The sequence below is a fragment of the Pristiophorus japonicus genome, chromosome 2 (genome assembly GCF_044704955.1).
Source record: "Pristiophorus japonicus isolate sPriJap1 chromosome 2, sPriJap1.hap1, whole genome shotgun sequence".
In the NCBI taxonomy this organism is placed as follows: Eukaryota; Metazoa; Chordata; class Chondrichthyes; family Pristiophoridae; genus Pristiophorus; species Pristiophorus japonicus.
The window spans coordinates 77,078,825-77,104,283 of NC_091978.1; the positions used below are offsets into that span (position 1 = coordinate 77,078,825).

General features: G+C 44.1%; 1 protein-coding gene across 2 annotated transcripts in view; it reads right to left on the reverse strand.

Annotated features, from left to right (window-relative positions):
• Nucleotides 1-25,459, reverse strand: part of dnai1.2 (dynein, axonemal, intermediate chain 1, paralog 2) — a 610,660-nt gene that overhangs the window by 68,396 nt on the left and 516,805 nt on the right. Inside the window, exons 19-20 of one of the 2 annotated variants that reach the window (XM_070868021.1) lie at nucleotides 19,170-19,355; nucleotides 2,239-2,348 (exon numbers count right to left, since the gene is read on the reverse strand). In XM_070868021.1, coding sequence (XP_070724122.1) covers nucleotides 2,340-2,348; nucleotides 19,170-19,355 — 195 coding nt within the window. In that variant the 3' untranslated portion in view covers nucleotides 2,239-2,339. Of the gene's footprint in view, nucleotides 1-2,238; nucleotides 2,349-19,169; nucleotides 19,356-25,459 lie in introns of those variants that run through there. The other variant, XM_070868013.1, reaches the window with a different exon arrangement.

A 25,459-nucleotide genomic window follows, 5' to 3' on the forward strand; every position in this document is an offset into this window, starting at 1 on the left:
TCCTAAACCTGCGACCTCTACCACCTAGAAGAACAAAGGCAGCAGGCACATAGGAACATCAGCACCTCCAAGTTCCCCTCCAAGTCACACACCATCCTGACCGGCAAATATATCGACGTTCCTTCAACATCTTTGGGTCAAAATCCTGGAACTCCTTCCCTAACAGCACACCTTCACCACACGGACTGCAGCAGTTCAGAAGGCAGTTCACCACCACCTTCTCAAGGGCAATTAGGGATGGGCAATATATGCTTGATTTGCCAGCAATGCTCACATCCTGTGAATGAATAATAAAAAACAAATTCCCCCCCCCACCCATAGCTTTTCTGTACCAACTCTATCAAATCTTTTTATCATTTTAAACACCACAATTAGATCACCCATCAACCTTCTAAACCGGGAATACAAGCCAAGTCAATGTACTCTGTACTCATAATTTAACCCTCTAAGCCCTGGAATAATTCTGCTGAATCTGCGCTGCCAATATATCTTTCCTAAGATGCAGTGCCCAAAATTGAACGCAGTACTCAGGATGGAGTCTGACCGAGGCTCCATACGACTGAAAAATGATCTCCTCCTCTTTATAATCCAGCCCCCTGGAAATAAAGGCCACATTCAATTAGCCTTTTTGATTGAGTATTGTACCTATCTACGAGCTTTGAATAATTTGTGTACTTGGACTCCCAAATCTCTTTGTTCCTCTACAGTTCCTAGTTTCTCACCATTTAGAAAACACTCTGATTTATCTTTCTTAGATCCAAAATGGATGGCCTCTGTTAGAAAGTAAGGATGCCTAAAAATGTATAAAACTGATATGAAAGAATAAGTCTGATACCTAATGCTGTGTTTTAAATTGTTGTTCTGAACTGGAGACGAGGTGTCTGTTTAGAATGATAGAGAAATGCTAATTATCTGGGGTTTTCAAATAAAAGCTTCAGTTTGTTTAAGTATCTTAAGAAAATTTGGATGGGAAAGCTTAGAATCGAAGGATGTTTGTAGCAATTAGTGTAATTTGCTATGGTGTAAAGACTGGTTGAGGTGACAAATCTCTGGTTTTGGCCTCATAGTTCAAAGGGCTAGGCTTTGCATTGAAGAAATAGGGACAAGATAGATGAAACGTTTTCCACAGGATTAGTATAAACGGAGAGAGATGAAAGGAATTCTACCAAAAAGCGACTTCGATAAGGTATAAACGATGACATAAGACCAAAATTGTACGCCATCTTTAGGGCGGGTTTTGAAACAAGAAATGAGATAAAGAACTAGAAGTTTTATTGGATATCAAGTTTTTAGGGGAACATCTATTGGTCAAAAGATCTTGTCAATATTCAGATTTAGGCCCACCCCTAAAAATAGGTAAAAAGTGACCTCCTGGAAACTTGTAGTCACAGACGGAAGAGAGAGAGGAGACACACAGACAGAAGAGAGAGAGAGGAGGATGAAAGAAAGAGAGAGAAAGTGAAGGAAGCCCCAGATAATAGAAAGAACAGAATTGCTCACGTGTGTCAACTGTCTGTCCAATCGGATCGATTCCAACTATTGTTATTGTTGTATGTTTTTACTGTATAACTAAGATGTTATATTCTGTCTTAAGCTCTGATTAAACACAAGTATCCAACATATTGGTTTGCACTTGAATATGATTACCAGAAATAGCCGCAAAGAGGCGATTTCTAACAAATCCTCACACTTGCCCACATTAAACCTCACCTGCGATAGTTTTGCTCAATCACTTAATCTGTCTGTTTCTGTTTAAAACGTCCTGCTCCCATCTGTACTACTTCCTGTCACTCCTAATTTAGTGACTCTTGCAAACTTGGATATACAACACTCTGGGACAAAATTCCACTGTTGTGTGCCATTTGTAAGTGCCTCTAGGGGGGGCGCTAATGGGGCACGAGACTGTTTTCGCCAGGGTGGCGCGGGGGGGGGGGGGGGGGCGGGGTGGCGGCGATGGGGTGCTATCAGTTCCCACAGAATTGCGGAAGAGTAAGTGGAGGCGTGAACAAAGTAATGCCGCGCCCCGCTGGTCGCGCCCCGAGTTGCCGTGCAACCAGTGATGGTGTCCCCGCGGCGGAAATTGGCCAGTGCCCCACGAGGCTGCTGCGAGCAGTGTTAGCGCCAGCCTCTTGGGGCGTAAACAGGGCCGAACTCTGCTCCTGGGGTGGAGGTTAAAGGGGAGGTGCGCAGCGTCATGCACAGCCATTTTGTCATTTTGGCCGACTCACCGATCGGCCTGTCTTGGTGCTCCAGGGCTGCCATCGTGCAGCCTGGCACTCCGTCTCGGTTCTCAGCTGCGGCCACGACACAACTCCATCCTGATGCCCCGGTGGAGGGCATCAGAGGCCCTGCAGAGTGCGAAAGGGAGGGGCATTGAAACACGTCAGCGCTACACAGAGAAGCTGATCCCACCTGAGTAGCGCCTCGGATATCACCCCAACAGGAAGTCGAGCACGCGACACTGCGCTCCACTTCCTGTGAGGGGCGGTAACCTCAATTTCGCGGCCGGGGCGGGACTTCCGGAGCAGCCAGAGGTGGAGCGAGGAGCGGCCTATAAAGGCCCAGCGGGAATCCGGGGATCAGCGGCAGTCGAGCAGCCGGAGGTGGAGTGAGGAGGGGCCTATAAAGGCCCAATGGGAGTCCGGGGATCAGCGGCAGTCGAGCAGCCAGAGGTGCAACAAGGTCAAAAGTAAGATAGAAGTAATCGAAGGGTGACGTCACAGCCAAGAGGGTGTGATTGGCTGGTTGAGTGGTGAGTAGTTTTCTTTTTATTTATCTTTCTTCTTGTTCTTAGCAGTAAGAAACCTTAACATTGTTGCCAAATTAAGTAATCTAAGGGTTAAGTCATGGCAGTAGAGCCCAGACCCGTGCCATGCTCCTCCTGTGATATGTGGGAAGACAGGGAACGCTTCCAGTGACCCTGACAACTACCATGACATCCAGCTGCAGCTCCTGATAGACCGCACTGGCACTGTGGCACTGGAGCTGCGCATGGATTCATTCTGGAGCATCCGCGATGCTGAGGATGTCACGAATAGCACGTTTAGTGAGTTGGTCACACCGCAGGTAAAGGTTACTCAGGCAGATAGGGAATGGGTGACCATCAGGAAGAGCAGTGGAAAGAAAGTTGTGCAGGGGTCCCCTGCGGGCATCACCCTCCAAAACAGATACACCACCTTGGGTATTGTTGGGGGAGATGACTCATCAGGGGAAGGCAGCAGCAGCCAGGTCCATGGCACCAGGGGTGGCTCTGCTGCACAGGAGGGCAGGAAAAAGAGTGGGAGAGCTATAGTGATAGGGGATTCTATTGTAAGGGGAATAGATAGACGTTTCTGCGGCCGCAAACGAGACTCCAGGATGGTATGTTGCCTCCCTAGTGCAAGGGTCAAGGATATCTCGGAGCGGCTGCAGCACATTCTGGAGGGGGAGGGTGAACAGTCAGCTGTCGTGGTACATATAGGTACCAACGATATAGGTAAAAAAATGGGATGAGGTCCTACAAGCTGAGTTTAGTGGGCGAGGAGTTAAATTGAAAAGTAGGACCTCAAAGGTAGTAATCTCAGGATTGCTACCAGGGCCACATGCTAGTCAGAGTAGGAATGGCAGGATAGCTTGAGGAGTGGTGCACGAGGGAGGGATTCAAGTTCCTGGGACATTGAAAACGGTTCTGGGGAAGGTGGGACCAGTACAAACCGTACGGTCTGCACCTGGGCAGGACGGGAACCAATGTCCTAGGGAGAGTGTTTGCTAGTGCTGTTGGGGAGGGGTTAAAATAATATGGCAGGGGGATGGGAACCTATGCAGGGAGACAGAGGGAAGTAAAATGGGGGCAGAAGCAAAAGACAGGAAGAAGAAAAGTAAAAGTGGAGGGCAGAGAAACCCAATGCAAAAATCAAAATGGGCCACATTACAGCAAAATTCTAAAGGGACAAAGTGTGTTAAAAAGACAAGCCTGAAGGCTCTGTGCCGCAATGCGAGGAGTATTCATAATAAGGTGGACTAATTAACTGCGCAGGCAGCTATTAATGAAAATGATATAATTGGGATTACGGAGACATGACTCTAGGGTGACCAAGGCTGGGAACTCAACATCCAGGGGTATTCAACATTCAGGAAGGATAGACTGAAAGGAAAAGGAGGTGGGCTAGCATTGCTGGTTAAAGAGGAGATTAACGCAATAGTAAGTAAGGACATTAGCTTGGATGATGTGGAATCTGTATGGGTAGAGCTGCGGAATACGCTAGTGGCAGTTGTGTACAGACCACCAAATAGTAGTAGTGAGCTTGGGGACAGTATCAAACAAGAAATTAGGGATGCGAACAATAAAGGATACAGCAGTTATCATGGGCGACATTAATCTACATATAGATTGGGCTAACCAAACTGGTAGCAATACGGTGGAGGAGGATTTCCTGGAGTGTATTAGGGATGGTTTTCTAGACCAATATGTCAAGGAACCAACGAGAGGGCTGGCCATCCTAGACTGGGTGATGTGTAATGAGAAAGGACAAATTAGCAATCTTGTTGTGCGAGGCCCCTTGGGGAAGAGTGATCATAATATGGTAGAATTCTTTATAAGGTGGAGAGTGACACAGTTAATTCAGAGACTAGGGTCCTGAACTTAAGGAAGGGTCACTTCGATGGTATGAAATGTGAATTGGCTAGAATAGACTGGCGAATGATACTTAAAAGGTTGGCGTTGGATAAGCAATGGCAAACATTTAAAGATCACATGGATGAACTTCAAAAATTGTACATCACTGTTTGGAGTAAAAACAAACGGGGAAGGTGGCTCAACCGTGGCTAACAAGGGAAATTAGGGATAGTGTTAAATCCAAGGAAGAGGCATATAAATTGGCCAGAAAAAGTAGTAAACCTGAGGACTGGGAGAAATTTAGAATTCAGCAGAGGAGGACAAAGGGTTTAATTAGGAGGGGGAATATAGAGTATGAGAGGAAGCTTGCTGGGAACATAAAAACTGATCGCAAAAGCTTCTATAGATATGTGAAGAGAAAAAGATGAAGACAAACATAGGTTCCTTGCAGTCAGAATCAGATGAATTTATAATGGGGAACAAAGAAATGACAGACCAATTGAACAAATACTTTGGTTCTGTATTCACGGAGGAAGACATATATAACCTTCCGGAAATACTAGGGGAGCGAGGGACTAGCGAGAAGGAGGAACTGAAGGAAATCCTTATTAGTCAGGAAATTGTGTTAGGAAAATTGATGGGATTGAAGGCCGATAAATCCCCAGGGACTGATATTCTGCATCCAAGAATACTTAAGGAAGTGGCCCTAGAAATAGTGGCTGCATTGGTCTATCGATTCTGGATCAGTTCATATGGACTGGAGGGTAGCTAATGTAACACCACTTTTTAAAAATGAGGGAGAGAGAAAACAGGTAATTATAGACCGGTTAGCCTGACATCAGTAGTGGGGAAAATGTTGGAATCAATTATTAAAGATGAAATAACAGCACATTTGGAAAGCAGTGACAGGATCGGTCCACCTCAGCATGGATATATGAAATGGAAATCATGCTTGACAAATCTTCTAGAATTTTTTGAGGATGTACCTAGTAGAGTGGACAAGGGAGAACCAGTGGATGTGGTGTATTTGGACTTTCAAAAGGCTTTTGACAAAGTCCCACACAAGAGATTGGTGTGTAAAATTAAAGCACATGGTATTGGGGGTAATGTATTGACATGGATAGAGAACTGGTTGGCAGACAGGAAGCAAAGAGTAGGGATAAACGGGTCTTTCTCAGAATGGCAGGCAGTGACTAGTGGGGTGCCGCAGGGCTCAGTGCTGGGACCGCAGATATTTACAATGTAAATCAATGATTTAGATGAAGGAATTGAGTGTAATATCTCCAAGTTTGCAGATGACACTAAGCTGGGTGGCGGTGTGAGCTGTGAGGAGGATGCTAAGAGGCTGCAAGGTTAGGTGAGTGGACAAATGCATGGCAGATGCAGTATAACGTGCATAAATGTGAGGTTATCCATTTTGGGGGCAAAAACATGAAGGCAAAATATTATCTGAAAGACGGCAGATTAGGAAAGGGGAGGGGCAACGAGACCTGGGTGTCATGGTACATCAGTCATTGAAAGTTGGCAAGCAGGTACAACAGGCGGTGAAGAAGGCAAATGGCATGTTGGCCTTCATAGCTAGGGGATTTGAGTATAGGAGCAGGGAGGTCTTAATGCAGTTGTACCGGGCCTTGGTGAGGCCTCACCTGGAATATTGTGTTCAGTTTTGGTCTCCTAATCTGAGGAAGGACGTTCTTGCTATTGAGGGAGTGCAGCGAAGGTTCACCAGACTGATTCCCGGGATGACGGGACTGACATGTGAGGAGAGACTGGATCGACTGGGCCTATATTCACTGGAGTTTAGAAGAATGAGAGGGGATCTCATAGAAACATATAAAATTCTGACGGGACTGGACAGGTTAGATGCAGGAAGAATGTTCCCGATGTTGGGGAAGTCCAGATCCAGGGGTTGCAGTCAAAAGATAAGGGGTAAGCCATTTAGGACCGAGATGAGGAGAAACTTCTTCAGTGAGAGAGTTGTTAACCTCTGGAATTCTCTACCGCAGAGTTGTTGATGCCAGTTCGTTAGATTTATTCAAGAGGGAGTTAGATATCGCCCTGATGGCTAAAGGGATCAAGGGATATGGAGAGAAAGCAGGAAAGGGGTACTGAGGTGAATGATCAGCCATGATCTTATTGAATGGTGGTGCAGGCTCGAAGGGCTGAATGGCCTACTCCTGCACCTATTTTCTATGTTTCTATGTTTCTCCCAGGAAGCCCCTCCCCGACTGGGTTATCACCCTCAAACAGGGCACTGGGGAATTTCTCCTCCTCTATTCCTTCATTCAAGACATTAATAAATATGGTGAAAAAATGTAGCTCCAGAACATATCTCTGGGGAACACCACTTGTCACATCCTGCCAATTTGCATACATAAACTTTATCTCCACTCTCTCTGTCTCCTACCTCCTAGCCAATTTTTAACCCAAGTAAAAAGGCTACCTTCAATTCCGTGCGCTCTCATTTTTCGAATAGTTTTTTGTGTGGAACCTTATCGCATGTCTTCAGGAAGTCGATATAGATAACATCTGTGAACACACCTTTGTCTGCCTTATTTGTGACCTCTCAAAAAATTCAGTTAGATTAGTCAGAATAACTAGGGCTGCAGAGAGAGCTTTAAACTAATTAGTTAGGGGGAGGGTTCAGGTGAGCAAAAACCTAAACGCTCAAAGAACAAGATGAAGGCAATAGAGCAGGGTAGCATTGGGGGAAACAAAAACCAGAGCGTGACAGAAAGGGACAGAATCTATAAACATAAGAGTGTATCAGAAACTGGGGCCATAGCAGGAGAAAATTGTAAGAAAACACAATTAAAAGCTCTTTATCTGAATGCACGCAGCATTCGTAACAAATTAGATGAGTTGTCGGCACAAATAGTTACAAATGGGTATGATCTGATAGCCATAACAGAGATGTGGTTGCAAGGTGACCAAGACGGGGAACTAAACATTCAGGGATACTTGACAATTCGGAAGGACAGACAGAAAAGAAAAGGAGGTAGGGTAGCTCTACTGATAAAGGATGGAATCACTGCAATAGTGAGAAACGATTTGGCTCAAATGATCAAGATGTTGAAACAGATTGGGTATAGATAAGGCATAATAAGAGGAAAAAGTCACTGGTGGGCGTGGTCTATAGGCCCCCGAACAGTAGCAACTCTGCATAAACCAAGAAATAGTGGGGCTTGTAAAAAGGGAATAGCGATAATCATGGGTGATTTTAACCTCCATATTGATTGGACAAATCAAATTGGTCAGGGTAGCCTTGAGGAAGAGTTCATAGACTGCATAAGGGACGGGTTCCTTGAGTAGTATGTAACGGAGCTAATCAGGGGGCAGGCTACCTTAAATCTGGTCCTGTGTAATGAGACAGGATTAATAAACAATCTCCTAGTAAAGGATTCCCTTGGAATAAGTGATCATAGCATGACTGAATTTGCAAATTCAGATGAAGGGCGAGAAAACTGGCTCTCAAACCAGCGTACTAAGCTTAAATAAAGGAGACTACAAAAGGTATAAGGGAGGAGTTGGCTAAGTGGACTGGGAAAATAGATTAAAGTGTAGGACGGTTGATGAACAGTGGCGTTACATTTAAGGAGATATTTCATAATGCTCAAGAAAAATATATTCCAGTGAGGAGGAAAGGGTATAAAAGAAAAGATAGCCATTCATGGCTAACGAAAGAAATAAAGAATGGTATCCAATTAAAAACAAGGGCATACAAAGTGGCTAAAACTAGTGAGAGGACAGAAGATTGGGAAGCTTTTAAAAGTCAGCAAAGAACGACTAAAAAAATGATTAAGAAAGGGAAGATAGACTATCAAAGTAAACTAGCATAAAATATAAAAACAGATAGCAAGAGTTTCTACAGGTATATAAAAAGGAAAAGAGCGGCGAAAGTAAATGTTGGTTCCTTAGAGGACAAGACCGGGGAATTAGTGATGGGGAACATGGAGATGGCAGAAACTCTGAACAAATATTTTGTATTAGTCTTTACGATAGACGACACTAAAAATATCCCAACAGTGGATAGTCAAGGGGCTATCGGGGGGGAGGATCTTAACACAATCACGATCACTAAAGAGTTGGTATTCAGTAAGATAATGGGATTAAGGGCGGATAAATCCCCTGGACCTGATGGCTTGCATCCTCGGGTCTTAAGAGAAGTAGAGGCAGTGATAGTGGATGTATTGGTTGTAATTTACCAAAATTTCCTGGACTCTGGGGAGGTCCCAGCAGATTGGAAAACTGCAAATGTAACGCCGCTATTTAAAAAAGGAGGCAGACAAAAAGCAGGAAACTATAGACCAGCTAATTTAACATCTGTGGTTGGGAAAATGTTGGAGTCCATTATTAAAGAAGCAGTAGCAGGACATTTGGAAAAGCATAATTAAGTCAGGCACAGTCAGCATGGATTTATGAATGGGAAGTCATGTTTGACAAATTGGCTGGAATTCTTTGAGGATGTAACGAACAGGATGGATAAAGGGGAACCCAGTGGATGTGGTGTATTTGGACTTCCAGAAGGCATTTGACAAGGTGCCACATAAAAGGTTATTGCACAAGATAAAAGTTCACGGGGTTGGGGATAATATATTAGCATGGATAGAGGATTGGCTAACTAACAGAAAACAGAGAGTCAGGATAAATGGTTAATTTTCGGGTTGCAATCAGTAACTAGTGGGGTGCTGCAGGGATCAGTGCTGGGACTCCAACTATTTACAATCTATATTAACGACTTGGATGAAGGGACCGAGTGTAATGTAGCCACGTTTGCTGATGATACAAAGGTGGGAGGAAAAGCAATGTGTGAGGAGGGCACAAAAAACCTTCAAAAGGACATAGACAGGCTAAGTGTGTGGACAAAAATTTGGTTGATGGAGTATAATGTTGGAAAGTGAGGTTATGCACTTTGGTAGAAAAAATCGAAGAGTAACTTATATTCCAGAAATTCCAGCCTCCCCGGGTCCATACGGAGTTTCTACGGACCTGGGAAGGCATCAGAAAAGCTGGCTTTCAGCGCACAATGCGCATGCATTGAAAACCGACTTTTCCGATATGTCAAGCTCCAGCTTGACAGATCCTCCATATCTTGGGATCGTGGACATTTGCAATGATAAAATTGCGGTATTTACCCATATCTTGCCCAGCAAATGTCCTCAAAACTCTTGCGCCTGATAAAAGCAGGCCCATAGTCTACTTTTACAGGCGTAAGAGTTTTTAAACATACTTAAAACATAAAAAATAAAATTAAAAATACACATTTTATTTTTAAAAACCCTGCCACTATGTTAAATTTATTTTAAACCATAATTAAAAAAACTTTGTAAAAACTCCGAAAAAAAATGTTCTCTTAAAATATTTATTAACTTTAATTTCAATTAATTTTAATTATGTGAGGTATGTTTTTTATTTTTTAATTGGTGTTAATGGGCCCAAGTTTCTGCCCTCTGTAAGAACAGCGCATGTCCATAAGGTGCGCCGCTTTTCAGGAATAAAAAGGGCGCCGAAAACTTGTGATTCTGCGAGCTCTTCAGGACATCTTTGTGCTCGGCATGGCGCAGCTCAAGGGGTCGTGGGCGGAGCCAGGTCCCGGTGCTGAAAACAGTGCCGGGGCCTCTGCACATGCACGCTAGAGTGTGCGTGCATGTGCAGTTGCTCCTCGTCCCCGAGGTTGCGTGGGAGGGGCCCGAAGCACGCCGCCCCTAGTCCTGGCCGACTGGGCTCCCAGGGCGAAGATCAGACTCGGGCCACCCTCCCTCCCGTTCAGCTCCCGCTCCTCCCCCCCCTCTCCCGTTCAGCTCCTGCTCCCCCTGCCACCCCTCCCTCCCGTTCAGCTCCTGCTCCCACCCCTCCCATTCAGCCGTTCCCCCTCCTCCCCCCTCCTCACCCCCCCTCCCTCCCTCTACGTCGTGGGCGGGGCATCTTGCTGGGGGTGGGCCCCGCCCAAAGTCTTCGGCAGTCCGGCTAAGCATCTGCGTCGTCGTCGGGCCCGTTCAGCCTCTCCCTCCTCTCCTCTCCCCCCTTTCCTCCACCCCCTCCCTCCCTCTCCCCTCCCTCTCTCTCCCCTCCTTCCCCCCTCCCTCCTCTCCCCCTCCTCTCCCTTCTCCCCCTCCTCTCCCTCTCTCTCCCTTCCTCTCCCCTTCCCCCTCCTCTCCCTACACCCCCCTCCTCTCTCTCCATCCTCTCTCTCCCCCCTCTCCCTCCATCTCCCCTCCCCCCTCCTCTCCCTCCCTCCCCCTCCTCCCTACCCCTCTCCCCCCATCCCTCGCTGTCAGAAATACAGTGAGACACTGACAGAGACACTGACAGAGGCAAAGAGAAAGACACTGACAGAGAAAGAACAAGAGACATGGGGGGCGGCGGGGGGAGGGCCATCCCAGCACGCTGCTGGAGGGCTCCCGGTGCTGCAGTAGGTGAGTAGAAACTTAATTTTTTATTTATTGATTGATTTTTAATTACTTTTTTTATTTTTATTTTTTTTATTTTTTTTTATTGATTTATTTATCATTTATCATTGTTGTTGATGGCTATTTTTTTTGTAAAAGTGAAGTGCTTAATGTTTGTAAACCGCCCCCCCCGCCCCATCTCTCGTTCCCTATGCCTGATTTATAAGTGTAGGCAAGGTTTTTCTGAGCGTACAAAGATCTACACTTATTCCATTCTAAGTTAGTTTGGAGTAAGTTTTCGCTGCCTAAACTTGCAAAACAGGCGTAAGTGGCTGGACACGCCCCCGTTTGAAAAAAAAACTGTTCTAAAATTAAACTATTCTAACTCACTAGAACTGGAACAAACTAAATGCCGAGAATTGCAATTTCTGAGCAACTCAGGCCGAAACTTGAGCCCATTGTGTTTGTTTGTTTTTTTCTCAATTAATAGCAATGAGACCTCGTAGATACGGAGCTGTCAATGCTATTAATTGAAAATACTGTACCTGATTGGTTGAGCAGTCACACGTGACTGCATCTTCTGCATGGGAACCTCGAGGACAGGTGTACGCTTTGCATTTCGGGAAGAGGCCTCCCCACCGGAATACGGGGCGCCTCCGAGACTACCAGGTAAATTAGTAAAAATTCTCCTGTTGGCACCACCCCACACCAACATCATAAAGTACCCCTACAATGTCCCAGTCATTCCTTTCACACTCATCACCATTGTATGGGGTACTATTATGTCTCACCATTCACTGCAACTCACTAAGCCACTTCCAAAGGCGCACACAAATCTGTGCAAAAACACAATGTGTTGAAAACAAAGGTTTCAACGTTTGACAGCACATTAACAGAAACTTTACATGTGCATTGGCTAAAATACCCAAGTGCCTACCCTTGTGTATTGTTATTTGGTATGATTGCAGTGGGATGAGAGTGAGATTGAGGGGTGGCTAGTGAGACGGGGCTGTGATAATATAGCTATAGATGGGTGGAGGTGCAAGGTAAGTTGGTATGAGTAATGATGAGTAGGGTAGTGAAGGCAGAGTAATAACAATGTGATGTAAGGCACAGCAGGATAAGGTTGAGTGTGGCTGTGTACTAACATTTTGTGAGCAAATTGGCCAGGGTAGCCTTGAGGAGGAGTTCATAGAGTATAGTTTCCTTGAACAGTACGTTGTGGAACCAACCAGGGAGCAGGCTATCTTGGATCTAGTACTGTATAATGCGGCAGGATTAATAAATTATCTCACAGTAAAAGATCCTCTAGGAATGAATGACCATAATATGGTTGAATTTCCAATTCAGTTGGAGGGAGAGAAAGTTGGTTCTCAAACCAGTGTTCTAAGCTTAAATAAAGGGGACTACAAAGGTATGAAGGCAGAGTTGGCTAAAGTAGACTGAGAAAATAGACTAAAATGTGAGACGGTTGATGAGCAGTGGCAGACATCTAAGGAGATATTTCATAACTTGCAACAAAAATATATCCCAATGAGAAGGAAAGACTGTAAAAGAGGGGATAACCATCCGTGGCTAACTAAAGAAATAAGGGGGGGATATCAAATTGAAAACAAAGGCATGCAATGTGGCCAAGACTAGAGGGAGGCCAGAGGATTGGGAAATTTTTAAAAGCCAGCAAAGAACGAGTAAAAAAATGATTAAGAGAGGGAAGATAGATTATGAAAGTAAACTAGCATGAAATATAAAAACAGATAGTAAGAGTTTCTACAGGTACATAAAAAGGAAAAGAGTGGCTAAAGTAAACATTGGTCCCCTGGAGGATGAGACTGGGGAATTAATAATGGAGAACAGGGAAATGACAGAGATGTTGAACAAATATTTTGTATCGGTCTTCACGGTAGAAGACACTAAAAACATCCCAATAGTGGATAATCAAGGGGCTTTTGGGAGGGAGGAACTTAATACTATCACTATCACTAATCAAGTAGTACTAAATAAAATAATGGGACTAAAGGCGGACAAGTCCCCTGGATCTGATGGCTTACATCCTAGGATCTTAAGAGAAGTGGCAGCAGAGATAGTGGATGCATTGGTTGTAATCTACCAAAATTCCCTGGATTCTGGGGCGGTCCCAGCAGATTGGAAAACTGCAAATGTAATGCCCCTATTTAAAAAAGGAGGCAGACAAAAAGCAGGAAACTATAGAGCAGTTAGCCTAACATCTGTCATTGGGAAAATGCTGGAGTCCATTATTAAGGAAGCAGTAACGGAACATTTGGAAAAGCATGATTCAATCAAGCAGAGTCTGCATGGTTTTATAAAGGGAAATTTGCTGGAGTTCTTTGAGCAGGGTGGATAAGGGGGAACCAGTGGATGTGGTGTATTTGATTTCCAGAAGGCATTCGATAAGGTGCCACATAAAAGGTTACTGCACAAGATAATTACAAGGAGTGCGATCTTTCCTGCCCGATTGTCTTCTCCGCACTCCACCGAGGCAATTAATCTTTCCCCAGCACAGAAAAGGAAACTCTGCCCTGTGAATTTGTGAATAAATTAAACTGTTTTCTAGTGTATGTTTGCTGCTTTTCAAATGTTTTCCATCGATGGCAGCTCAAGCAGTTTCAATATAACTATGCCATCAGCAATCTTTTTTAATGTCTGGCAAAAGATTTGAATTGAACTTATCATATTTGTATTTTAATCAATTTCAGAAGCTTCAGGAACTAGAAGTTATAAAAATGCCAAAATACTGAATAGCAAACTCTGAATTGTCCAGTCTTTCTTCGTTCCATATTTTTCAAGCTATGTTGCTGTATCTCCTACCCGTCAATTTAATCCCATGATTCTCTGCTCCCATTTATCTGAACTGATCTAATTTGTCTGGACTGAGCAAACAGTTTCTGATTACTTAATACTTCTTTGCCCATGAATAGTGATTAATTTCCTATAAAGATATATACATATTAATTCATTTTGTATTGAAAATTCTATTTCATCTGTGAAAAAGGATTGCATATACTGAAGCTGTGCAGACATTAAAGATAAACAAATCTGAAAAAGACTCAACTCGAGTTTAAAATGTCACATGATTTTCCTTCTGGATATGGTTAAAAAATTGTAGCAGTCACGCCAAAAAATATCTGAGAAGAAAATTAGAGACCTGGATGTACAAAACGACATTAAGATAGCATCCCTTATTTTCTTTGTCCCTTCATTTCCATTTATTTAGTTGTTAGTCTTTTCTTGCTTTTTCTTCTTCCTGGCTTCCTTTCAGTCAGGAGGGTAGGGTAGGACAATCACAGATTTTTGTCATGGTCATCCCCTCATTGTTGCTCCACATTAACAAAAATAAGTTGTTCCTTACAGGATCCTGCAGATCTCCTCTGAGATGCAGTATTCTGCGACATATAGTGACTTGCCTACTTGGGTTAACTGAGTTTGAATGTGCCAGAAAGAAAGAAATGGCTGGCAAACAGAAAACACAAAGTCACACAACATCGTAGTAGATGAGAAACCTGACTACAGTCTAAATCTGCTACCAATCAGGAAGAGGATGAGTACTTAAGTTTGAATAATGGTAGAGGCTGCAGCTTTAACCTGGGTTATTTAAATGTGTCTGTCTGTACCTTTAGCAGGCTAAACTGCTTGATATGTGTGATGGTTGGAGTTGCATTCCCTTTCAGCTAAGAACAAGCTGATCGAAAACAATAGTTGTATGGCCAGTGTGGTTGCTGAATGTCAGAAATACTAACTTGATATAAACGATATTCAATATTAGTTTAAGAAATGGTATTGGAGAAAATAATGGGATGTATGACAGATAAATCTCCAGCACCTGATATTTTCAATCTCAGGGTAGAAAAAGAGTTAGATGAAGAAATTGCAGAAACGTTAGTTGTAATCTTTCAAAGCTCTCTTGATTCGGATATTGTGCCGTTATACTGGAAAATTGCAAATGTTATCTATTGTTTAGGTAGGGTGGGAGAGAGAAACAAGAGCCTTCATTTTGCATACCACGGCGGGTCTGTGGCAGGCGATGTCAGTGGCGGGTCCCGACCCAGCAGCTGGCTCCATCCCGCTCTGTGAAATTAATTTCTCTTGATTGGGCTTGTTAAGCCCACTCAGCACGTTTCCAGGCCAATTAGAGGAAGCATAATACATGATGATACATCATCAGCTGAGTTCCTTAAAGGAACCATATCCAAATTTATTTTGACATTTGTACTGTCAAGTGTTCTACAACATTGAGGTGTTGCAAATACTGGCGAGCACTGCACAGAGGCACAGGGCTGCACTCAGGCTCTCCCATTACTCCCTCCATAAGCTTATGGAGGGAGGAGCATGCAAGGAGGTCCTTTTCCCTTCCCATGGACAGAATTCCCAGGAGATCAACGCAGCCTGGTTGCATATTGCAGAGGAGGGCACAAGCAGGGATGTGGTCAGGAGGACCTGGGTGCAGTGCCGTAAATGTTTCAATGATCCCAGTAGATCACATAAGAATATAAGAAATAGGAGCAGGAGTAGGCCATTTGGCCCCTCGTGCCTGCTCCGTCATTCAATAAGATCATCGCTGTTCTGATCATGGACTTAGCTCCACTTCCCTGTTCGCTCCCCATAACCCTTTACTCCCTTATCGCTCAAAAATCTGTCTATCTCCGCCTTAAATATATTCAATGACCCAGCGTCCACAGCTCTCTGGGGCAGAAAACCCTCTGAGAGAAGAAATTTCTCCTCATCTCAATTTTAAATGGGCGGCCCCTTATTCTAAGACGAAGTCTCCTAGTTTTAGTTTCCCTATGAGTGGAAATATCCTCTCTGCATCCACATTGTCGAGCCCCTCATTATCTTATAAGTTTCAATAAGATCACCTCTCATTCTTCTGAACTCCAATATGTATAGGCCCAACCTACTCAACCTATCCTCATAAGTCAACCCCCTCATCCCCGGAATCAACCTAGTGATCCTTCTCTGAACAGCCTCCAATGCAAGTATATCCTTCCTTAAGTACGGAGACCAAAATTGTACTCCAGGTGTACCCTGTACAGTTGTAGCAGGACGTTTCTGCTTTTATACTCTATCCCCCTTGCAATAAAGGCCAACATTCCATTTGCCTTCCTGATTACTTGCTGTTCCTGCATACTAACTTTTTGTGTTTCATGCACAAGGACCCCTAGGTGTCTCTGTACTGCAGCACTTTGCAATTTTTCTCCAGCTAAATAATAATTTGTTTTTCTATTATTTCTGCCAAAGTGGCTAACCTCACATTTTCCCACATATACTCCATCTGCCAAATCTTTGCCCACTCACTTAGCTTATCTATATCCCTTTGCAGAATTTTTGTGTTCTCTCACAATTTGCTTTCCCACCCATCTTTGTATCATCAGAAAACTTGGCTACATTACACTCAGTCCCTTCATTCAAGTCATTAATATAGATTGTAAATAGTTGAGGACTCAGCACCGATCCCTGCGGCACCCCACTAGTTACTGTTTGCCAACCGGAAAATGACCCATTTATCCCGATTCTCTGCTTTATGTTGGTTAGCCAATCCGCTACCCATGCTAATATATTACCCTCAACCCCGTGAGCTTTTATCTTGTGCAGTAACCTTTTATGTGGCACCTTATCGAATGCCTTCTGGAAATCCAAATACACAACATCCATTGGTTCCCCCTTATCCACCCTGCTGTTTGTGGAATCTTGTTGTGCACAAAATGGCTGCAGCATATAACTACATTACAACAGCCAAGTTCAAAGTAGTTCATTGTATGTGAATGAGATAAATTAAGATATTTCTAAAATACATGATAAGGCCTTATATAAATCCGGTCTTTTTTCCTCGCCTTATTTTTGAAATTGACATTCCTTTTTTAGCAAAAAAAACTTTCAATGTGTCTTTTACTTTGGAAAATCAACTTTCCTCTAGCTTACTACTACTTGTAAATAGGCTAGCTGATGAATTTGAGGATCGAGGCTGTGGATGTTTTTTTTAAATTGTAGGAAACAGTCTGTAAGATGAGATCTGCAACTCAAGTATAGAATTAACTAGCGATGGTACAAGAGTATCCAACTCAGGGGGCAGGGAAGGACCACGAGTATCGATAATTGATAGATGGCTCTGTCATCAATATATAATCTGGAGGACATTGTTGCAGAGAATGTGCATTGTATTTGACCCTTGCCACATTTTATGAAACAAAGGCAGAGAAATTGGACATGTGGCCAAATCGGTTAGCAAGTCAGCAAAGCAATTGCTTTGCACACTGGTCCCCATCAGCCTGAGGCCCGATTGAAATTGGGCCTTGCGCTTCATTTGTATTAAATAGCCAAGCTGCGGACACCAATTGAGCATCCCAATGCAGCTCGTCGGTTGGGGCATAAACAATTCCAGTCAGCTCTGATGCCGATCCGGCTTGCAGGTAGGTCTAGAGAGGTGGGGTGTGGGGGGGGCGGTGGTGAGGGAATGAAATGCAGAGGGGCAGAACTAGGACTGCAGCAGCCCACAGTATTTTTGTGGAACCAGGAGAAGCATTTATGCTCTTCCTGGCTCCACGGAAAAGTAACTGTTAGAAAGTTTTCAGGCTGTTTTTTGAACTGCCTCCAGCGGTTCCTTTAAGGACTGCTGGTCAAGCTGCTCAAGATCTGAAACACCTGGCCAGAGCTTGCTTGGCGCATGCTCTGCCCATTTGTAGATACATTTCAATTGGGGTCTTAAAACTGGCCTCAGGACGACAGGAAAAATATCTGACATTGCCAAACAAATAAAGTCTCTTATATATGGTATGGTGCAGAAAGATGATACGAATTACACCCTCATATTAATGTCAAAAAGATCTTCTGATTGATGATATGGGCTTACTTTTGGCAGTAAGTAGAAGATATGGAATAAAGAAGAAAATATGAGGAAGATAATGCAGTGCCAGTGCAGTGGAGCTGAGACCACTGCACTGTGCATTCTGCTCATATCTGTGGTGCTTCCTTGTGTATATAGGGCTGGAGTTTTGGTCTTCTGCTGCCCTGTTAGCACCCCGGAGGGGAGGAATTGGAGGTGGTAAGCACTTCCGGGGAGGCGGCCTGCATCCAGCATCCGGCTGGGACATTCAGTGCCGGTTTCGAGGGGCGTGGAGCATTACCGCCTGAAAGTGGTGGGCCAATGTGCAACGCCCCTGGCTCGAAGAGAGCTCTGGTGGGAATGCCTGTGGAAGCTGGTGTTCCTAGCTGTAGTGGCTATAGTGAGGTAAGTAATGTCGACCTGAGGTAAGTGTGATTGATATTTTTTTTGTTTTGCGATCTATGTTGTGGTGGCGTGAGATATTTATTGGGAATATCTTTGGTGTTTTTATTTTCAGATCCCCCCCGCGGCCTCTCTTTGGCCACTCTGAGGCCGGCTGTTTAGCTCAGGATTTTCACTTGCTCAGCAAGCCTAGCGCCCTAAAAGAGATGTGCAATGCCTCTCTTAGCGCTCCGCTCCAAACTTAGGGCCCAGCTGATTAATTTTGCGGCAGCAGACGCAAATCATTTTCCGCCGCAAAATTTACTGCTCCACCTGGATTAGCGCCGCAACAGAGGCGCGACCGAATTTCCACCCCTTAGCCTTGTGCTATACTGCTTAGAGGATAGATGCAGTATAGCTTTAAGAAGCTGCTAGGAAGGTTCTAAGAAGTTTCACTAGCTTCCTTTATCCAAGAACAATACTGTAGTAGAGAAACATTGATTTGAAAACACTAAATACAATGTACCTTTAAGAGCAAGGACTCAGCTGATGGATAGAGGTTCTCTTGCAGTGACAATTTCATGTGGGTGCTTAGCCTATGGAACACTGTTCAGGTACTCCACTCATCTGATAAAGATCTCCCCGCATCTTCATCAAAATAGGGGCTTTAATGAGCTTAGCACACACTTTTGGGTTGTGTTATTCTACATTGTGCATATTGAGCACTCCATAATGTGAGCAGCCAGCCCTGAATGCACAGCAGTTCTATGAGTGTCAACGTTTGCCCTATTAGCCCCTAAATTCTCAATATTTAATTAAAAGGCACTCAAATAATTTTTTACAAAACAGACTTAATATATTTTTACTTAAAATCGTTTTCAGACCTAACGTAGCTAATTAACACAGGTACTGTAGAAAAACAGTGGTACATTGCTTCACATTTAATTAGACATTTAAGAAACTATCTTACCTTAGGTTGTTTTCGGAGGTTTGGAGACAGCTTCAAGATTGTCACACCACCACGTTCATCACCTACCATTATAATAGGGTAGGTCGGATTGAACTCAATATGTGTGAGTTTATTTCTCTTCTTGTTCACAACAGCTTGCTCGCAGATTGGTTCATATTTGTTAACATTCAAGTCAAACACATGAACCTGGTAAATCGAAAAGAAGTTGTAAAATTAACATAGGATATAACACAGAACACCTTTGTCAAGAGAATCAATGCTCAATGGAAGTAGTCGACGAAGGTTTGCATTTTGGATAAAGTATGGTGTATGAACTGTAAAGATTGAAAGAGAACATGAAAGAATAAAATAAAATTAAACTGTCCAATCCATAAATCCATAAATCCATTACTTGTTTGGGTGCTGTTGAGGCCATGGTGCTAATAACAAATTTAAGCGAAGATCTGATATGCTACATTTGGCAGAACAGTTCAAAGTTAACTGAATAAACATCGGATAGATAGAGATGGGAAAGAAGACTGAATAAGGACCTGAAGCTGGCAGCTAGGAGTGCCTGTAGCTGTGCTCCAATATCCATGCCTTGCTCTCAGTGCCAGGCTCTAGCAGAGGGTAGTACGCCTATGCTAGGAAGGTGCCCAGACCATAAAAATGGCTCGAGCCAGGCAATTTACCAGCACTGATCCCTCATCAGGTTCAACATATCTCTGGTAGCTCTTTGGTTCTTCTGCTATACGGAGTGATTTAGGGAATTAGCATTCACATATAATTGGATTAGATTTTTATTTAGATTAATAAGGTCCAAATCTGATTTGAATTTCAAATAATTTAGAGGACACTACATATATCAGCTCTGATATACATCACCATTAAACTGTCAAAGGATATATTACATATCCTGAAAGTACTGATGCCAGGAAACACACACATGAAATCATCACAAAGAAGTCTACAAAAGACTACGCATATCAATATATACCATAACACAAGAACTGTTAGGACACAAGAAACTGTAAGTATTAATGGATGCACGTGGAAGTTGAGGCAACCTTTTGATATGGGTAGGGAATTGGTTAGGAAACAGATAGTGGGGATAATGGGTATGCACTCCAATTGGCAGGGTGTGACAAGTGGTGTCCCACAGGGATCTGTACTGGGGCCTCAGCTTTTCATTACATTTATAAAAGATGTAGATGAAGGAATAGAGTATAATCAAGTTTGCTGACAACACTAAATCAGGTGGCACAGTAAGTAGGGTAGATGGGAACAGAAAGTAGCCATTGATAGATTAAGTGAGTGGGCAAAACTGTGGCAGATGGAGTTCAACTTGGGGGAAGTGCGAAGTCATCCACTTTAAGAACATAAGAACATAAGAATTAGGAACAGGAGTAGGCCATCTAGCCCCTCGAGCCTGCTCCGCCATTCAACAAGATCATGGCTGATCTGGCCGTGGACTCAGCTCCACTTACCCGCCCGCTCCCCGTAACCCTTAATTCCCTTATTGGTTAAAAATCTATCTATCTTTGATTTGAATACATTCAATGAGCTTGCCTCAACTGCTTCCTTGGGCAGAGAATTCCACAGATTCACAACCCTCTGGGAGAAGAAATTCCTTCTCAACTCGGTTTTAAATTGGCACCCCCGTATTTTGAGGCTGTGCCCCTTTAGCCTTAGGAAAGATAGCTTAGAGTATTTTCTAAATGGTGAGAAGCTAGGAATTTTGGAGAAGCAGAGAGAATTAGAGGACCACATACAGAAATTATTTAAAACTAGTGGACAGGTACAAAAAATAATTAAAAAGATTAACCTTCACTTAAAAGGAGTTGGAATACATAGAAACATAGAAATTTACAGCGCAGAAGAGGTCATTTCGGCCCATCGTGTCCACGCCAGCCGACAAAGAGTCGCACAGTCCTTGGCCAGCAGCCCTAAAGGTTACATATAAACCTATGAACAATGACGGAAAGGCAAAGAGCACCCAGCCCAACCAGACTGCCTCACATAACTGCAACATCCCTTATACTGAAAACATCTACGCTGCACCCCAACCGGAGCCATGTGATCTCCTGGGAGAGGCAAAAACCAGATAAAAACCCAGGCCGATTTAGGGAGAAAAAATCTGGGAAAATTCTTCTCCGACCCATCCAGGCGATTGACATTAGTCCAGGAGATCACCCTGGCCGTATTCTATTCCTTGCAGTACTTACCATTATATCTGTGCCATCCAACAAAAGGTTATCCAGTCTAATCTCAATTACCAGCTCTAGGTCCGTAACCCTGCAGGTTACTGCACGTTAAGTGCCCATCCAACCATCTCTTAAAAGTGGTGAGCGTTTCTGCATCTACCAGGCAGCGAGTTCCAGATCCCCATAACCCTCTGCGTAAAGAAGCCCCACCCCTCAAATCCCCTTTAAACCTTCCAGCAACCACCTTAAAACTATGTCCCCTTGTAATAGACCCCTCCAACAATGGAAATATCCACTTTGTCCAGGCCCCTCAATATTTTGTACACCTCGATGAGGTCTCTCAACCTCCTCTGTTCAATGAGAACAAACAAAGGGACCTTGTAGTGCTTGTCCACAGATCCCTGAAAGTAGCAGGCCAGGTGGATAAGGTGGTTAAGAAGGCATATGCAATGCTTGCCTTTATTGGCCGAGGCATAGAATATAAGAGCAGGGAGGTTATGCTTAAATTGTATAATACTTTGGTTAGGCCACAGCTGGAGTACTGCATGCAGTTCTGGTTGCCGTATTATAGGAAGGACGTGATTGCACTAGGAGGGTGCAGAGGAGATTTACTAGGATGCTGCCTGGAATGGATTATCTTAGTTATGAGGACAGATTGGATAGGCTGGATTTGTTCTCATTGGAACAGAGAAGGTTGAGAGGAGGCCTTATTGAGGGGTCTGGACATAATGGATAGTAAGGGCCTATTTCCATTGGTGGAGGGGTCTATTACGAGGGGGGCATAGTTTTAAGGTGGTTGGTGGAAGGTTTAGAGGGGATTTGAGGGGCGGGGGGGGCTTCTTTACCCAGAGGGTTGTGAAGATCTGGAACTCGTTGCCTGGAAGAGTGGTGGATGCAGAAACCTTCACCACTTTTAAGAGATGGTTGGATGGGCACTGAACGTGCAGTAGCCTGCAGGGTTACGGACCTAGAACTGGATGACCTTTTGTTAGACGGCGCAGATATAATGGTAAGTACTGCAGGGAATAGAACACGGCCAGCGTGATCTCCTGGACTAGTTTAGATTGGATGGGTCGGGGAGGAATTTTCCCAGATTTTCTCTCCCTAAATTGGCCTGGGTTTTTAATCTGGTTTTTGCCTCTCCCAGGAGATCACATGGCTCCGGTTGGGGTGGAGTGTAGATGTTTTCAGTATAAGGGGTGTCACAGTTGTGTGAGGTGGACTGGTTGGGCTGGATGCTCTTTGCCTTTCTGTCATTGTTCATAGGTTTATATGTAACCTTTAGGGCTGCTGACCAAGGGCCGTGCGGCTCTTTGTCGGCTGGCGTGGACACGGTGGGCCGAAATGGCCGCCTTCTACGCTGTAAATTTCTATGTCTCTATGTCTTTGTCATAATGATCAATACAGATATTAACCCAAAATCAAAATGAATTAAAAAATATAACCTTTGTTTGACTTGCTAGAAATTAATTGTAAAGTACTTCATTGGCCGTAAAGCGCCTTGAGACGTCCGGTGGTTGTGAAAGGCGCTAAATAAATCCAAGTCTTTCCTTCTTTTACTAAAAATTATTATTGCTCAAATAAATGCATGCAAAGGACTGAAAGATTCCTCTTAAATGCCACAAGTACAGTCTTGTACAACTGCATGATGCTAATTATTTTTATATGTGAGCATCAACAGTGAGTATTGCAGGTTATTTAACTGTAGAGGCAGAGCAGTTGAGCAAATCAAGAACATACCCAACATCCACACAGTCAATTCCTGCGCAGATTATCAGGAGTGGAAATCTTGGTTTAATTTCCGTCCCCCTTTTCCCCTGAGCACTGAAGCCAATTGTAGCAACTCTACCACTGCCCCAGCCAAGATCAGATGACTCAGCATAAACCAGGGGTTGAGCCTGTGACCTTCATGCTCTAATTGCCTTTGGTGCTCACTGGATAAACTCACTGAATCATTAGGCAGCAGTCAAACTGTCACGTTTGCCTCAACACTGGTGGCCATTAACTAGATTGATATTATATTATTCTATTTTTGTCATCACTATGACAAATGCACCAATTAGTAATAGGTTGCAAAACATAACATCAGTTAAGGTTTCTTTCTCCTTGGCTCTGACACCACCCCCCCCTTTATTTTACATATTAGCAGTGATCCTATCTCTCGTGCTTTTTAACAATATTATTGTGCCAGATTGTCCCTGTACATTTGTCCCTGCAGTGCTTGCTCCACAGATGTTGCCTGACTGACAAAGTGTTTCCAGCATTTTCTGTTTTTATTTTTAATAGATGGATAAGGGAATGGTAGCATAGTGGTTATGTTACTGGACTAGTAATCCAGAGGCCCTGGACTAATGATCCAGAGATGTGAGTTTAAATTCCACCATGAGAGCTGGGGAATTTAAATTCAGTTAATTAAATAAATCAGGAATAAAAAGCTGGTATCAGTAATGGAACCCATGAAACTATCAGATTGTCGTAAAAAGAACAATATCCTTTAGGGACGGAAACCTGCCCTCCTTACCTGGTCTGGCCTTTATATGTCTCACAGCAAGGTGGTTGACTCTGAAATGGCCTAGCAAGCTACTCAGTTGTAACAAACCACTACAAAAAACAATAATAAGAATAAAACCGGATGGACCATCCGGCATCAACCTTGGCACAGGCTCCGAACATGACAAAGACACAACAAGCCCAGTTGAACCTGCAAAGTCCTCACGAATATCTGGGGACTTGTGCCAAAATTGCAAGAGCTGTCCCACAGACTAGTCAAGCAACAGCCTGACATAGTTATACTCACAGAATCATACCTTTCAGCCAATGTCCTAGACTTTTCCATGACCATCCCTGGGTATAGAAACATAGAAAATAGGTGCAGGAGTAGGCCATTTGGCCCTTCGAACCTACACCACCATTCAATATGATCATGGCTGATCAGGCAACTTCAGTAGCCCATTCCTGCTTTCTCTCCATACCCCTTGATCCCTTTAGCCGTAAGGACGACATCTAACTCCCTTTTGAATATATCTAACGAACTGGCCTCAACAACTTTCTGTGGTAGAGAACTCCACATGCTCACAACTCTCTGAGTGAAGAAGTTTCTCCTCATCTCGGTCCTAAATGTCCCACTGTCTCAGAGATGGCAGCACTGTAGTATACAGTCAGGAGGGAGTGGCCCTGGTAGTCCTTAACATTGACTCTGGGCCCCTTGAAGTTTTTATGGCTTCAGGTCAAACATGGGCAAGGAAACCTCCTGCTGATTACCATCTAGCACCCTCCTTCAGCTGATGAATCAGTACTACTCCATGTTGAAAACCACTTGGAAGAAGCAAGGACTAGCAAGTGCACAGATTGTACTCTGGATGGGGGGCTTCAATGTCCATCGCCAAGAGTGGCTCTATAGCACCACTACTGACCGAGCTGGCTGAGTCCTGATGGACATAGCTACCAGACTGGGTCTGCGACAGGTGGTGAGAGAACACAAGGGAAAAACCTACTTGACCTCATATCACCAATCTAACTCTCGCAGATGCATCTGTTCATGGTAGCATGAAGTCCCGTCTTCACACTGAGGACACCCTCCTTCGTGTTGTATGGTACTACCACTGTGCTAAACGGGATAGATTTCGAAGAGATTTAGCAGCTCAAAACTGGGCATTCTTGAGGTGCTGTGGGCCATCAGCAGCAGCAGCATTATATTCCACCACAATCTGTAATCTCATGGCCTGGCATATATCTCACTCTGCCATTACCATCAAGCCAGGGGACCAACCCTGGTTCAATGAGGCATGTAGAAGAGCATCATCATCATCATCATAGGCAGTCCCTCGAAATCGAGGAAGACTTGCTTCCACTGCTAAAGGTGAGTTCTCAGGTGGCTGTACAGTCCAATGCGGGAATTACAGTCTCTATCATAGCTGGGGCAGACAGTGGTTGAAGGAAAGGGTGGGTGGGGAGCCTGGTTTGCCGCACGCTCCTTCCGCTCTCTGCGCTTGATTTCTGCATGCTCTTGGCGACTAGACTCGAGGTGCTCAGCACCCTCCCAGATGCTCTTCCTCCACTTTGGGTGGCCTTGGGCCAGGGATTCCCAGGTGCCGGTGGGGATGTTGC